This window comes from Condylura cristata, unplaced genomic scaffold (assembly GCF_000260355.1).
Source record: "Condylura cristata isolate star-nosed mole 26May11 unplaced genomic scaffold, ConCri1.0 scaffold00025, whole genome shotgun sequence".
Taxonomy (NCBI): domain Eukaryota; kingdom Metazoa; phylum Chordata; class Mammalia; order Eulipotyphla; family Talpidae; genus Condylura; species Condylura cristata.
The window spans coordinates 24,484,905-24,499,853 of record NW_004567126.1 but is presented as its reverse complement, the minus strand read 5'-3'; the positions used below and the strand labels follow the sequence as shown (position 1 = coordinate 24,499,853).

The following is a 14,949-nucleotide window of genomic DNA, read 5'->3' as shown; positions in this document are numbered from 1 at the left end:
GATCGAAGTGAATGGGTCTCTGAAGTCTGTGGAAAGACATGACTTAAGGGGAAATAACCTCCTGATTCATTTTTGCTTTCAGGAGACAAGGAAAACTTTAGAAATTGCTTGGTGACATTAGCAGCTATCTTAACATCTGTGTCTAAAAGATGGTGGGTCAATACCCCTTGCTCCTTTCCTTATTCTCTAGTTATCAAATTTCCCTTCCTAAGTTATCAAGCTGCCCTCTCCAGGCTTTACCTCTGGCGAGACCCTCACAAGCCCTGAAGGGACAAAGCAATCATGTTGGGGCTGGAATTGCCAGAGAACTTGTTCCAAAACCTGGTATTATCTGACTGGCAACTTTCTTCCCGGTCTAACGTTGCCACAGGTGAGTTTGGAATGAGGGGAACACAAGGCGTCCTCCATTTTCAACATAGCTTAGTCAATAAGACACGGATGCTCTGGTCCAATAAAACATGGACCAGAATGCCTAGACCTCAATCTCAGCTCTTAGTTCTTTCGCAGCGGGGTGACCATGAACAACTGAGATAAGCGACTCAATTTATTCTCCTCAAAACCAAGACTCTAATATATAATGCACAGGGTTCCCGAAACTAACGTGGGTTAAAGGAACACCTGGTATCTACTCTACGTCTTAACGATTTTGCCTTCACACTCCCTCCCTGACTGAAGAGACGTCCCACATCATCCACAGAACGAGGAAAAGAGGTTTGAGGTCTTCGAAGACGACGTTAGGGTTGAACTAAATAGGAAGCCTAATGGACAACCATTCCAGGGATCCGAGAACCCACCTCAGTTCTCGCTCTTCACGAACCGCGACGCCTGCTACCTAGGTAACCAGGCTGGGTACAACACCTAATTGGGTCCGGAAAGCTCCAGCAGGAACGATCTCTTCATATTCAGTTCCGGAGTCTCCCTTTCAGGGGCGGGGCTAGTTTTTCAGCCAAGCCCGACCCACTTCTTTCCCAGTCCGCCCCATTCCTGCGCCCGTCGGCCCCTAGAAAGCGCAGGAACTGCTCCACGTGGGAGGACCTGCGGCTGTGTTGGTGGGAAGACTTTCTCGGCACACAGCTTCCGGCCTGAAAGGGAAGTCTGCTCCCTTTCTCCCGGAGCGCTTCCTCCCCACCCCCGCCACGCGAGGCTGCGGCGCACGGTATGGGTGTGTTTCTGTGTATTTGTGTGGGGAGGGCGTTTGGCTGGAAGGCTGCCGGGAGCTCCGTGACGGTTGGGGGGCCGGGACCCCGGTAACAAAGATGGGGGACTTTTCTTGGTCTTCCACTTGGAAGCCTCGGCCCCTCCTCCAACCACTGTAAACACTTTTGGGGCCCAGTCGAGGGTCTAACCTTGCCAACGTATCCCCATCCTTGCGGGAGAGCGAACCCCAAGCCCCTGGACGGCCCAGCGGAGCGCGAGCTGGGAATGCCCCTGCCGGCGGGGCCGTCGGGAGTCCGCGCCGGCGCAGCCTCCGGCCTCCGTCCGGGAGAGAGATCCGCCTGTCTGTCTGGGCTGGGGGAGAGGCAGCGGAAGCGTGGGCCACGGGTGAGGGCAGAATAACCGGTGGGAAGGCTGCGTTTTCACGAAGGACTCGGGTGAAGCTGCAGAGCTGCCTTTGAGCCCTGACTCCTGGGCTTCCTTGGTCGGAGGAGAGCTTGTAATGGAGTGGTTCTTCGTCTCACACTAACAAGATGCCTGATTTCCTCAGGATCGAGGGGTGAGTGAGTGGTGGGGCGGTTGCACAAAGCTCCTGCTAGCTACACACGTGAATAGTTTCTTGTGGACGCTAATGTACCAAGTAGAAAATAGAATTTCCCTGAATGGCGAAATGGAGGGCGTCACTGCATTTGCTGTTTTGTTGCTCTTGGCGGTCGTGGTCCCTGACTGACGTTCTCCAATCTAGGCATTTGCTTCATGGCAATCTAATTTTGGGTTTCGAGCGTTAATGGCCAATGTGGACTTTGTTTGCCTGGAATTATGTGTCCTGGGGTAGGTTATGGTGGCTTTAGGGGATTTCATCTGCAAAATCGGAATAAACACACTTGCCTCAGATAAAATTATTTTGAGGCTTAAATAAATGGCGCTCATGAAAACCCTTAATTATATGCAGTTTCAAAGAACTCTAATGTCCACTGTCGCCTTTCTTTCTGTCATTACTGTCAGGCATTCCCTTTTGAATGCTGAGGGGAAAAACTTCCTTAGGACTTTTGACTTCTAAATCAGTGATCGTTTCTTTACTTCATGCTTTATAACGTGGTGATAAAAGATAAGGTAATAAAGGAAATTGGTGCTATTAAATGTCAGTTATTGATTCCTTTCAGATTGCAGAATGTCCCGGGTTCCGCTGGGGAAAGTCCTCCTGAGGAATGTCATCCGCCACACAGATGCTCACAATAAGGTGAGAGGCACAGCATGCGTCTTCCCTTAATACTAATGAGGGCACCCAGTATGCCAACCTTTATTTTGTAATGATTGGGAGGTAAAAATATGAAATAGATGATTATGATTTGGTTCAATAATTGCTCTACTAGAGACATCTACAAAGTGCTATCGTGCCCTGAAGAGGGAACAGTAAAATCTGCTTTGGGGAATTAGGAAAGGCTTCACAGAATGGGTAGTATCAGAACTGCTCTATTTAATTTAGTTCTTAATTAATGGGTACAAGTTACCAGGTAGAAAAGATCATTTTGGACAGAGAGAACATCATGAACTGGTAGAAAGCAACAGGAAAGAGCATTGAAGTGCTTGGGGCTTAACAAGAAATTGTGTCCATCCAGAAAATTGGAAATTTGGGGGCTAGTGGCAGAAAATGACACCTAAGTGGTAAATCAGAGCTGAATTGTGATGCTTGTGGATAAGATTGTTTACTCTGAGCAGTAAAGAAGCCATCAACTGTTTTGTGTGTGTGCTTTTATTTTTGAGATTTATTTATTTATGCATACAACAGCTGGGGTACAGACCAGAGGTGCAAGGGGTGAGAAGATTTACCAGATACAGAGTGGGGAGTAGAATAGGCAGATCTACTGAAATGCACTGCTGAGGGGAGCAGCAGGGAGACAGGAGAGGTCTGCTGCGCCATGTGGGTCACCTCCCCGGCCGGAGATCAAACTTGTGCTGCAGTGACTGCGGACAGCCTTATAGTGCTGCACTTTTACCCATTGCACCATTAGGGAGGGCCCGCCATCAACTGTTTTTAAGCAGTGTGTGACATGATTATATTTGTATTTTAGAAAGATGATTTGTTAACTGGGTAAGGGATAGGTCAGATGGGGTGAAGGAGTAGATAGACCAGTTAGGCAATTTTGCAGTGTTCCAGGTGAGAGATGATGAGGGGTACCATAAAAGAGGCAACAGTGGGGATAAAATGAGAAATTTAGGAGATACCATCCAAAGAACATAGTGACTGATGGATGGTAATAGAATGATAGCAATCAGATACAGCCACCTTATGTGACTTGGGTGAGTAATGATTGGTGCTGTTAATTGAAATAGGGTACAAAAGAAAAGATATAAGTGTGATGGGAAAGGAAATTAATTTTGAACATGCTGACGGTGAGGTACTTACAGGATGTCCAGTAGTTGGAGGACAAGAGAAAAGTTGGGGCAGTATATAAAATTTGGGAAAAGAAGTCATGAGAGTGGGTTAAGTCACATAGGGGAGCACGTAGAATGAAAAGAGGGCCAAGGACCCGTGTTTGCTTTTATTACTCATATTAGCTGATACTCTGAATATGAGTGAGGATCCAACTGTTACCTGAGCAGCCACGGCAATTGTGTTAAACCACCCGAGTTGCATGGTGGGCTTAGTTTAGAAAGTGATAGCTGAAAAGGTAAAGCTAGTGTAAATTTAGCAAAATCCTACAGGAAGATATAGAAATAAAATATATTCTTAGTCTTATACTAAGTCTTACTACTTATATATACTAATATATTCTTAATCAAACTACTACAGTAGTATGATTTTTCAGGGAATTCTCTAGCAACCCTCATACTGTTTTTTTTTTTTTTTTTTAAAGATTTATTTATTTATTCATACAGAACTGGGGTACAGGCCAGAGGCTTAGGGGCGGTGAGAGGCTTCACCAGAGACAGAGTGGGGAGTAGAACAGGCAGATCCACGAAGTACACTGCTGAGGGAAGCAGCGGGCAGGCCAGGAGAGGTCTGGCTCGCCATGTGGTCTCCTCCGTGGCAGGCGGCAGGCGGGAATCGAACTCATGTGGAAGTGGCTTCAGACTCTCAGTGCTGTGCTTTAACCCGCTGCGCCACCAGGGAGGGCCCATACTGTTTGTTTTTGACAAAAAGTATGATGTTGTGAAAAGACTTAGAAGGTTTAAAAGCCTGCTCTTAGCAGTTTTTTTTTAACTTTAGTCTAATCTTTGAACCTTTTTCCTCAGTAAAATGTTATATAAAGACTTGCTTTCTTTTTCTCATAAGATTGTTAAGGGTTCAGTTGAGATGGTAAAATTATTCATAAAGTAAGGGTTTATCATTTGCTGATTATAAAATTCATAAAGTTAGAAGGATTAAAATGTTTCCTCTTGCTGCAGAATTATGCATATTTGATATTTATTGGTTTGGGTTGTTAAGGGGAGTCAGAATTTGTTTCCCATTTTCCTGACATAACCCAGTCTGCTGGTGAGTAATTAGTAGAAATGTATTTCCAATTAATTATTTTTCTGTGTCATTAAGTGTTTTTAGTGATTTATTTTTATTTTCTTTTTTTAAAAAAATACAGATTCAGGAGGAATCAGATATGTGGAAAATAAGAGAATTAGAGAAGCAGATGGAAGATGCTTACCGTGGGACCAAAAGGAAAATATTACCCAGCAGTTCAAGGTGAAGTTGAGACTCAGAATACTTACATTTTATTCAGAATCTTTGGTTATTGTTTTAAAGCCATTTGGTATGTTTAAAGATGAATCCAGTTCTATGAGTACTTAATTCTTCTGTCTTGTATAAATATAGACTCAAGAATAGAGATAATAGGCTGTGATGCTTCTAGTCACTCTTTGTACTTACTTGAAATGGGGAATTTAAAAATTCTACCTTGCACAATTGTAATGGTGAGAATTCTGTGGATTCTGATCTGAAGGGCAAGGATTCTGACTGTCTCCGTTGCTATTACCAACAGTTAGAACAGTGCCTGGCCTGTGGGAGGCCCTTCAACATTTTTGATAACAGATTAGCTGGCTTAGTGACCTATTAGTGGAAAATGTAAGAACAGGCTGGATCGGTGATTTTCAGTTGTCTTTCTTCTCCAGCATCTGGTTATGCTTTGCTCCCATGTTACTATGACTTCATTACTCCAGCTCCAGAATTCCGGAATCTGTAGGGTAGTTTGAAGTGTCCCTGGGTGTAATTATACTTTTTTTTTTTTAAGATTTATTTGTGCATACAGAACTCAGGTACAAGCCAGAGGTACAGGGGCAGTGAGAAGATTTACCAGACAGAGTGGGGAGCAGAACAGGCAGGCAGATCGACAAAGTACATTGCTGAGGGGAGCAGCAGGTGGGTCAGGACCACATGCCACGCCATGTGGGTCACCTCCAGGGCCCAGGATTGAACTTGCAATGAAGTGGCTGCGGCCAGCTTGCAATATTGCGTCCTAACCCATTGTGCCACCAGGGAGAGCGCTGGATGTGATTATACTCTGCACGTCCTCCTAGTTGAGAATCAGTGAGGAGCTACAGCATGTCAGAAGTTCAGAAGTGATTTCCTTTGCAAAAGAATGGTTGTACGGTGAGAATACTGTCAGACAACTGTACATACTTATAGCGAGGAACAAATCATGTCTTTTGCATAATTTTTGAAAACAGTATTATCAGGTGGTTTTGTTCTCTCCCCTTAGCTTATTCAGTGAATTTTATGTATGATCTTCCATAATGTGATCTCACAGATTGCTTGTAAATCTTTTGTGCTTCTGTGTTTTCTTATAGTCGGATGCGTAGTGATGGTTTTGATGAAGAAAGTCAGAGAGATTATTGGAGACCAAAGAATGAAATTTCTGGAACACTGGAAGATGATTTTCTTAAGGCAAAAGCCTGGAACAAGAAGTTGTATGATTATGAAGCTAACATGCCAGACAGGTTTGTGATTAAATTTAGATATCTGTCACCTGATGAATGGATAAACAAAATGTGGTATATTCACACAATGCAGTATTATTTGGCAGTAAAAGGAATAAATGCTGCATGCAACAGGGATCGATCTTGAAAACATGCTTGATGAAAAAAGCCAGACATAAAAAGCCACAGATTATGATTGTATTTATATGTTATATCCAGAATAAACAAATTTAGAGAGACAGAAAGTAGATCAGTGGTTGCAGGAGAGGAAAGTATAGAGAGTGTCTGCTAATGTTCTCAAGATAGTGATGGTGGTGGCGTAACTGAATATACTAAAAGTACCTCAATTTATACTTGAAAGGGTAGGTCTTATGGTCTTTGAAGAAGATCTTAACAAAGTTACTATTAAAGAAACTGTCCCAATGTATACAGCATCATGTTGTGAAGTGCTTTGAAGACATGCTTCATAGCTAAAACAGCTAAAGATCAGTTTGTCTTTGTATTTCCTTTTTTTTTTTTTTAGATTTATGCATACAAGAACTGGGGTACAGGCCAGTGGGGTGCAGAACAGGCAGATGGACTGAAATAAGCTGCTGAGGGGAGCACCGGGTAGGTCAGGAGAGGTCTGCCACACCATGTAGGATGGAATTACTGCTGCAGTGGCTGTGATAGCTTCATAGTGCTGTGCTTTAACCTGTTGCACCACAAGTGAGGGCCCCTCTTTCTTTTTTTACAGATTTATGTAGTTCTCTGGCTGGGCATTGGAACTCAGGCTGCAGTGATAGGCTGAGACTTTAACCCCTGTGCCACCAGGGAGGCTCTGTCTTTGTATTTCTTAAGGAAGAGACTAGCTTCCTTAAGTAGCTACTTGTAAGGCTCACTTAAAAATAGAGGAATCCTTTGTGTCTGAAGTGGGAGTGTGCAGTACAGAAAATGTAACTGGCTAGCTTACTAAGTTATTATGTGGGGTTAGCCCTATTTTCTTTGTTCTTATGTCTGTCTCTATGCATGATTTCCTAAGTCTTATCTGCTTAGGATTCCTTTAACAATAAAAATGTATGAATTCCTTTAACAATATCTATGTCTTCTTACAGATGGGGTCACAGTGGTTATAAAGAATTATATCCTGAAGAATTTGAAACAGACAGGTAAGGCAAATTAACTAGAAAAAACTGATTAGTACTAATTCTGAACTATAAATTGAGCTCCTGACTGTGGCAAAGGCTGCCTGTAACAGTCTAGTTAGGGAAATAATAGGTTATTTAGTTGGGAGACAGCTCGTATTTGGTATAGTTTGGAATAGATATGTCAGATTAGACCTTTTTTCATTTAAAAAACTTATATAGAGTATTGAAGTCATAATAACCCTGTTATCAGACCTCAACTTTAAATTTCATGTAATGCCAACCTCCTTTCTAGGATGCACAACATTAAAATACAAATTCATTTTTATTTTTCTATAATAAAGAACTTTCTTTTTTATTAGTAGTGATCAGCAAGATATTACCAATGGGAAAAAAACATCTTCCCAGGTAAAATCATCTGCGCATGAATCTCACAAACACAAGAAGTCAAAGAAATCCCACAAAAAAAAACAAAAAAAAAGATCACACAAAAAACAGAAGAAAAACAAAAAAGAAGCCACAGATCTAACAGTGGATTCCTCAAGTGAGTTCTCAGAAGAAACTGGGGCTTCTAGTACCAAGAAAAGGAAACAATCACATAAACGTAAGAAAAAATCCAGGAAAAAGTCTCTCAAAAAATCTGCTTTATTCTTAGAGGCAGAAAGTGACACTTCCCAGTCTGATGATTCTTCATCCAGCAGTTCGGAGGAGAGTGAAGAAAGGGACACTAAGAAAACCAAGAGAAAAAAGAAAGAGAAAAAAGTTCATATCCCTGTAGTCAACAATGAAATACAGGAAAGGACAAACAAACGCACAAATTGGAAAGTGGCTACAGATGAAAGGTCTGCGGAGAGTTCAGAGGATGACTAAAGGAGGAATTCTTCAGTTTCCTCAGTACTGTGGGTTTTTACAGCTCTTACCTACACTTGGGTTTTTGCCAGTGACTTGCTCAGCACAGGGCTCTTGAGGTCAGAGCTGTCTCGTGCCATCTGTATACTTTCTGACAGACTTCTTATCTCTTTTGGCCTGTTAAACTTGATCTATTGTTAATAGGGAATCTAATATTTTGTTATGAAGGTTTCTTGAAGAGATTATTTTTTTGCAATTCACATTTCGTGTAGAGCATAGACCACAGATTGAGACCCAGAAAGTGGAATCTCATAACCTGGGTACACCAGTTGGAACATTGAATTTAGGGGAAGCAAAGGCTGGGGATCAAGAGGTGGATTGGAACCAGAGCTATGTAGAATGGTGTTTAAGGGGACATCTTGCCACTCCCTTCTATGTCTATAGCCGGTGCCACAACTTGGCTGTCTTCAGCCTTGTGTTTTGAGCCTTTTGTATTTGGCCTTACAGGGTTAGGGAACAGCTAATGAGAAAATGATCGTAAGAACAAATTGTCCCTTCTTGATAGCATCCACTGATAGCTGCTACAAGACCACGGATTTCTGTTCAAGTTCTCTTCCACAGTTGGGTACACACCTAACGTGGTAATTGGATAGTAAAAGTTTCTTTCGATTGCTGGAGATGACCTAAATGGAGTGAGCTCAGAATTATTTCTTCAGTTGTCTTAGATGAGTCCTTACCAAATGGGGAAGAATTGGGAATTAGTCATGCTGGCTGATGGTACTCTGAATAGGGTTCAGAGCAGCAGCTGCCATTTAATGTCTTCCTTGTTTCTTTCCAAACCCATTAATGAACTTTTTCCCTGAAACTAAGTTGTATTGATTCCAAAATGAAAGACTCAGGGATATATTCACTTCCAGTCTGACTTGGATTAAAGCCAAGCAGAGATCACATTATTTCCCTTCACTATATACTGTGACCTCTGCTTTGACTCCTAAGAAGCTAAGGTAACACTGAAAAGTCTGGCAGAATGTAAGTTCATTTTTTCATGCTGGCAGATCAAGTGACATTTTTTCTTGGTTGTCACTTTGTGAGCTGAGTATAAAGCTTGAAACTCAAGACTTTTGCTTCTGCATCTGATTGGTTGTGATGTCTGGAGCAGGTAAGTTAACCTTTCCTGCCTTAACTTCCCCATGATTAATACATACTTCATGGTAGCATGACAATGTAAGACACCAGCAATAGAATATAACGACAACATTCCATGAGGTGATATTTTATAGTTCTAATGACTAACTTTATTCTTTATAGACGGCTTTCTAATAAAAGTGCTTAGCCTTAGAACATGGCCAGAGGTTCCCTATCTCTTGATTATCAGCAGGTGCTACCTTTTGGATTATTTATTTGAAATATTAATACTTTGGATATTTGGTATTTTGGTACTCAGTGTTCCATGGTGTATATTTTTACCTTTGGGATTAGTAGGAGCCCAAGGGGGAAGAGCATTCTATAATCACTACCTCTCAGCTTAAAGCAATTGTTTTGTTCTTGGAGCAAGTGAAATCTGTTGGAAGGAGTTTTCAACATGTATTTTTTAGCATTGTTTTTTGTGCTGTAAAAGTACTAAATCATCCTAAGCACAGCCTCAGGAAGATGAGACAAGTCATGTCCAGGAAGTTGGTTCTATTGGGTCTTGACCGTTCCTCCCACATTTGCAGGCCTATCTAAACAAATACACATTTTGCCTGTTTTGTTTTTGCTGTGTTTACCTACATTTCTTGGTCATATATAAGCAATAAAGCTGTTTCTGTTTTCATCTTTCTCAATCCCAAATTCTCTTCTATGCCTTAAGCCAAGGCTTTAGTGGTTCTTTTAGCCCACGTAAATATGGTGGAAGAGTGGCTCTTCAAAACCTCAGATTTTCCATTTGCACTACTGGTCTTATAATATTTATTTCTAGTATTCTTGCCAATCAGATATCTATAAAGTCCTAAAATGGGATGTCAAAAAAAAAAAAAAAAAAGCCAGAGAATTCACATTTATTGAATAATTGTGTTATAACCTGAATTTATGAATAAATAAATTTCATCTTTTAAACATTTGATCTATTATTTTTTAGCACCAACAGGCATCAGAAGAGCCTGAAGTTGACTGATCGTTAACCATCTTCCTCCAGTGAGCTTCTGGCTACTGCCATTGTCCCGGAGGGCTTTTGTCCTACTGCCCTCCCTTCTGTACAATCTGGGCAAAACGACTCGTGATAGCGAGAGTAGTGTCAATGAAGCGGTCCACACAACTAGAGAGACAATTTTCAGTGCGAGAGTCTAGACGATTCCCTGGCTTCTCCACACATTTATCCCAACATAGCTCCATAAAGTGATGCACCTAAGGAGAAAAAGAAATAGTGATCACTGGGGTTTACAGATAGGCCTACCTGCCAATTTTCTCTCTCCCTCATTTCTCTAGTTTCCTATCACTTGATTAAAAACATTCTTTAAATCGAAATCCCTTTTGCTGCTTTTCCTCCTTGTTAAGAAATTGAATACTTTCCCTCAAGTTATTCCTGTCTTTACATAACACATCAATTTCTCTATTAGCCACTTAGCCCACTCCCTTATTTAATTCCAACCAACTACTGTTTCAGCGAGGTCCTTACACAGCATTCTCAATTTGCCTCAGTAACTCTCTTTCCAAAGATTTTGTACACTCTAGACAGTTCATATTCTTTCCCCTTAAAGACCACTACTTATGTCAATTTCTTAACCACTGTCAGGGTTAATAATATTCCCCCCAGGTATCTAACCTTGGGTTTAAACTGGGAAGTTCAAACAGTTCCCTCGAGCCACTGTACTCATCTGGTTCCATAACTGTCTCTCAGAGTACAGACAGTTCTTAATCTTTTTGGGGTCATGGACACCTACCTATACAAACTGATGGTTATGGATCTACTCTCTAGGGAAACGGACATACAGAAGAAATGAGCACCTTCATATAAAGTACAGAATCCAAAGGTTTCCAATCTTTGATAATTCTCTGCAAGCCCTCCCAACGCCCACCCCCCAAAAAATGGATATGTGGAAGACTGGATACTGTAATTCTGTCATTCCTTTCTGTGGTCCTAAAGAATGACAATCCTCTCCGTGTAGTTACAGTCCAAGGTCATGCGCCGCACCTTACAGGCTTGTCCTAAACCGATAATCTAGACTGACCACTTCAGTGTCATCTTTCTCCAATACCGTTCCGCTCTACTATTTTCAAATACAATCGTCGCATTTCATTCACAGAAGCCGGTGCGGCAGGGTGTCACGTCTAGAGGTACGTGATCTGTCAGGGGCAGAAGCGGCGTCAGAACCCAAATCTTCCGAATCCAGCTCAAAAAGCTTGCCGTGAAATCCCGGGCACTTGCAGATTCCGCTGCTCCCGCAGTCTGGGCTTCCTTAGCCGGCACCTGAGCTCTGCCGGTCACCGGGGGCGCGAGGGCAACGACTCGTCTCTGGCGCAGGGCAGGGGGTGTAGCCATGCTGAGCACAAGGCGGCCTCACCGCGCCGCCAGTGCCGGACTCCGCGGGGGCCCGGAACCTGCACGTTCCCGCCTTCCTCTTTACCCGTCCCCAACCGGCCCCCGCACCTGTGCGGTGAACTGCGCTTTCTGCTGCTCCGCCGCCACCAGGCGCTGCAGCTCCGCCTCGCCAGCCTCCCCCAGCTCCGCCATGGTCCGCGTCGGGTTCAGGCCCTGGCGCTGGGCGTGTGCGCATGCCCGCCGGGCGCGTGCCACCGACTTCCGGTTCTCCGGGCAGGAGCGCGCTGCCGACTTCCGGTTCTCCCGGCGTTCTCTTTCTCCTTGTTTTCTTTCGTCACATGGAGTGAGGTGGGGCGCCACCTTTGCTGTAGGACTGCTTCCGGGTTGTCGGGTGACCTTGAGCACGTAGGAACGCGATGGCGGTTCTTTGGCGTTTGAGTGTCCTCTGCGGTGCCCAAGGAGGCCGAGGTGAGGGGCCGGGCCGATCCGGGTGCTTAGCACAACCGCCAGTCGGGGAAGAATCTCTCGCCGAGCTGTGGCGAGAACTGGGCTGCCGGGCGGTGAGGCCGCTGGAGGAGCGGGGCCTCCCACCCCTTACGGTCCTGGTTCCAGCTGAAACCACGATAATGACCGTCGATGCCCGCGGTTTCCCCTGCTTTGGGTTCACGCGGTGACTGGGTAATCTGAAGGGTCCCTCCTTATGGAAGTGACATTCTGCTCAGCTTTTCATAGGACTTGTCTTTTTCTCCCAAATCACTGTCCTTAAAATGCTCCCCCTGGAATCGGAGAAGAGTGTTAAGATCTGAGTCTCAATTCTTGATCTTTCCCATCCCCCCTGGGATTGGTTTGGGGATGAGGACTTCTGATAGTCACTCATCTGGGCATGTGTGTTATGTCATGCCTCCTGTAAACTGGAGCGACTCACGTGAACAAACAGTTCTTGTCTTCAAGAGAGTTTTCATGTTTATAAGGGGAACCCATATAACCTAAAGCAAGACTACTGTACATATGTTAGGCCAATACAGAGGGAAGAATTACCCTGTCTTGCTTCTGGAAGGAGATGTACCTGATTTGACTGTCAAGAATAAAGCAGGGCGAGGAAAAAAGGAAGGACCTTACTGTCAGAGCTTATCGGAGTGAGCAAAAACATTGATGAAGGTGTAGAAACTGTGTGGAAGTTGGATTTGGCAGTTGGTGCATGGAGTGTCAAAGTCCTGCAGACTTTCAGATTTCTGAAACAGGTTAAAGGTTTATTGGGGTGCCACCATGTAAAGTCAGGAACTTGTAAATCGGAACAAGTTTGGATGAGAAAGTGAGTTGAAGGATGATTTCCGTTTTTGACACGATGAGTTTGAAGACCATATAGGATATTTCTGAGGAAAGACCTAGCAGGCACTTAAACTCCTGAAACTCTGGAGATCAGGGCTGGTTACACAGAATTGGTGTCTTCCGTGTATAAGCAGTAGATGCTGAATAGACAGAAGGACCTGGGGTGAGGAGAGTAACAGGCAGAAGACGGAATCCTGGGGAAATAGTTAGGAATGTAGGAGGATGGCCACGAATGAATGGAAGAACTGGAGGACAGTTGTCACAGAAAACGAGGAAGGAGAGGGCACCAGTGCCAGGTCATGCAGAAAGGCTCAGTAGCTAACGACTGTTCAATACATCTGGGATGTGGCCACAATGGAGACCTTTGACTACTTACTTAAGCAGCTCCAGTAGGAATAGAAACCAGTTCTGGAATTGAGGAAAGATTGAGAAGTGAGGAAGTAGAAGTGATTTAGAAAACACTGTGGATCATGGTTGGAAAGAGGAGGAGAACATGAGTTTTAGTTAGAGGACAGAAGGTCAAGGGAAAGGTTAAGTCTGTTCAGTCAAGGGAAAATGGCTAGAGGGAAGAAGAGATTAAAGAACTTATCTCATGCTCTATAACTTTCTGGAAATATTATGAGCACCTTGCGTATATTATTTAGTTTTTCAACAGAGTATGGGGAAGTCAGTAATTTTTTGTTTTATAAATGAGGACATTGAGGCAGAGATCTTATTCAATTTAGTTGCTTGCACAGCTAATAATTGGTGTAATTACATGAATGTAGGTCTGTTGTTTTTTTTTCCTAACCAAGAGATAGGATCCAAAAGGGGCAGAGCGGGATGAGTTCATGAGTGCAAGTTCAAGAAGAGGTGACCTTGAAAAGGAAGAAGGTAGGGCCTCCCTAGTGGCCTTAGGGTTAAGTCTCAGTGCTGTCACTGCTGTGGCTTGAGTCCAGTCTGGGCCAGGGAGCTGACCCACATGGCGCACAGCAGACCTCTTCTGTCTAACCTGCTGCTCACCTCAACAGTGTATTTCAGTAGGTCCACCTTTTCTGCTCCCTACTCTGTCTCAGGTGAATCCTCTTATCTCCCACATCTACACCCCATCTCTTCTATGGGAGAAATAAAGGGAAGAAGCTAATAGATGAGTTGCTCAAACAGTATCGGATTCCTGGAGGACAAATGCTTTGTCTTTTATCTCTCTTGAACCAGTGCAAAGCGTGTCTTGCCAGTAATAAATATTTGTTGATTGGGTAGATAAATGAACAGAAGAAAGGAGCTGTAGTTGATACTTAAAACTTAGTAAAATGAGGCCCAAACATGAGTGGTTCATATAAGAAATTGGAAAAAACCTTTCAGTGATTGCTTCGATGGCCTCACGAGTGCCCAATGGAATGATGTGGTCCATTTAGAAAGTCTGTAGGTCCTGTTAAGGGAAAGCTGCCTGTTACTTCCCTAATGTTTCTTTTCTTAGCGCTGCTGCTTCGAACCCCGGTGATCAGACCTGCTCATGTCTCAGCATTTCTGCAGGACCCACCTACCCCAGGATGGAGTGGGACACAGCACATTCACCTGTCTCCCAGCCACTACGGTACGTATTTTTCTTTGCTGCTGCTCTCTGGGCTCTGGTCATCTTCACCTGGGCCAGTGATCATACCTTTGCCAGTACCTGTGGGGGGGGGCTCATGTCACATCACTAGTTTATACATTTGGGCAGACAATGCCAGTGTAGTTGAAGGATGCCATTTACGTTTATAGGGAATCTTCTGGTCTAAATCTTTTAAATTAAAAAATATATATTTTTAAATTAAATACCTCTATAGGGAGAGTATTTAATATAGTCACTCTTCTTTACTTAACAGAGATGAGTCAGATAGGAATAATTTAGAATAGTAGGCAGTTTAAAAAGTCATGTATATTTGTAGCTGTTAATTGAAATACTTATTTTTATTTTGTTTGATCTTAACACCATATGCAGTTCGTGAGTAAATATTGTTTAAATATTATTAAGGTTAGTCTTATGCATCATAGATGAATAACAAGTTAGAAGACTGGAAAGTCATTTTTTTTTTTTTTAAAGATTTA

At 43.2% G+C, this 14,949-nt stretch overlaps 3 protein-coding genes across 7 annotated transcripts in view; 2 read left to right on the top strand and 1 right to left on the bottom strand.

Moving 5' to 3' along the window:
- Positions 1-1,100: 1,100 nt before the first annotated feature.
- Positions 1,101-10,015, top strand: LOC101618298 (chromosome unknown open reading frame, human C11orf57). 4 transcript variants are annotated; one of them, XM_012729925.1, is made up of 7 exons: positions 1,167-1,714; positions 2,319-2,395; positions 4,734-4,834; positions 5,935-6,084; positions 7,158-7,211; positions 7,550-7,731; positions 7,843-10,015. In XM_012729925.1, exons 2-7 carry the CDS (start codon positions 2,327-2,329, stop codon positions 8,055-8,057), a joined length of 771 nt encoding a protein of 256 aa, XP_012585379.1. In that variant the 5' UTR covers positions 1,167-1,714; positions 2,319-2,326; the 3' UTR covers positions 8,058-10,015. The 4 variants fall into 4 exon arrangements, with proteins under 4 accessions (XP_012585378.1, XP_012585379.1, XP_004689325.1 ...); XM_012729924.1 differs by lacking the exon at positions 1,167-1,714 and adding an exon at positions 1,101-1,156 and having other exon boundaries at positions 7,550-10,014; XM_004689268.2 differs by having other exon boundaries at positions 7,553-10,014.
- An 87-nt stretch (positions 10,016-10,102) lies between these two features.
- TIMM8B (translocase of inner mitochondrial membrane 8 homolog B (yeast)) lies at positions 10,103-11,791 on the bottom strand. The gene is made up of 2 exons (XM_004689266.2): positions 11,662-11,791; positions 10,103-10,418 (listed from the first exon to the last, which is right to left on the bottom strand). Exons 1-2 carry the CDS (start codon positions 11,743-11,745, stop codon positions 10,251-10,253), a joined length of 252 nt encoding a protein of 83 aa, XP_004689323.1. The 5' UTR covers positions 11,746-11,791; the 3' UTR covers positions 10,103-10,250.
- An 87-nt stretch (positions 11,792-11,878) lies between these two features.
- The window catches only part of SDHD (succinate dehydrogenase complex, subunit D, integral membrane protein), a 7,885-nt gene continuing 4,814 nt past the window's right edge, over positions 11,879-14,949 (top strand). Inside the window, exons 1-2 of one of the 2 annotated variants that reach the window (XM_004689265.2) lie at positions 11,879-12,021; positions 14,339-14,455. In XM_004689265.2, coding sequence (XP_004689322.1) covers positions 11,970-12,021; positions 14,339-14,455 — 169 coding nt within the window. In that variant the 5' untranslated portion in view covers positions 11,879-11,969. The remainder of the gene's footprint in view (positions 12,022-14,338; positions 14,456-14,949) is intronic. The other variant, XM_004689263.2, reaches the window with a different exon arrangement.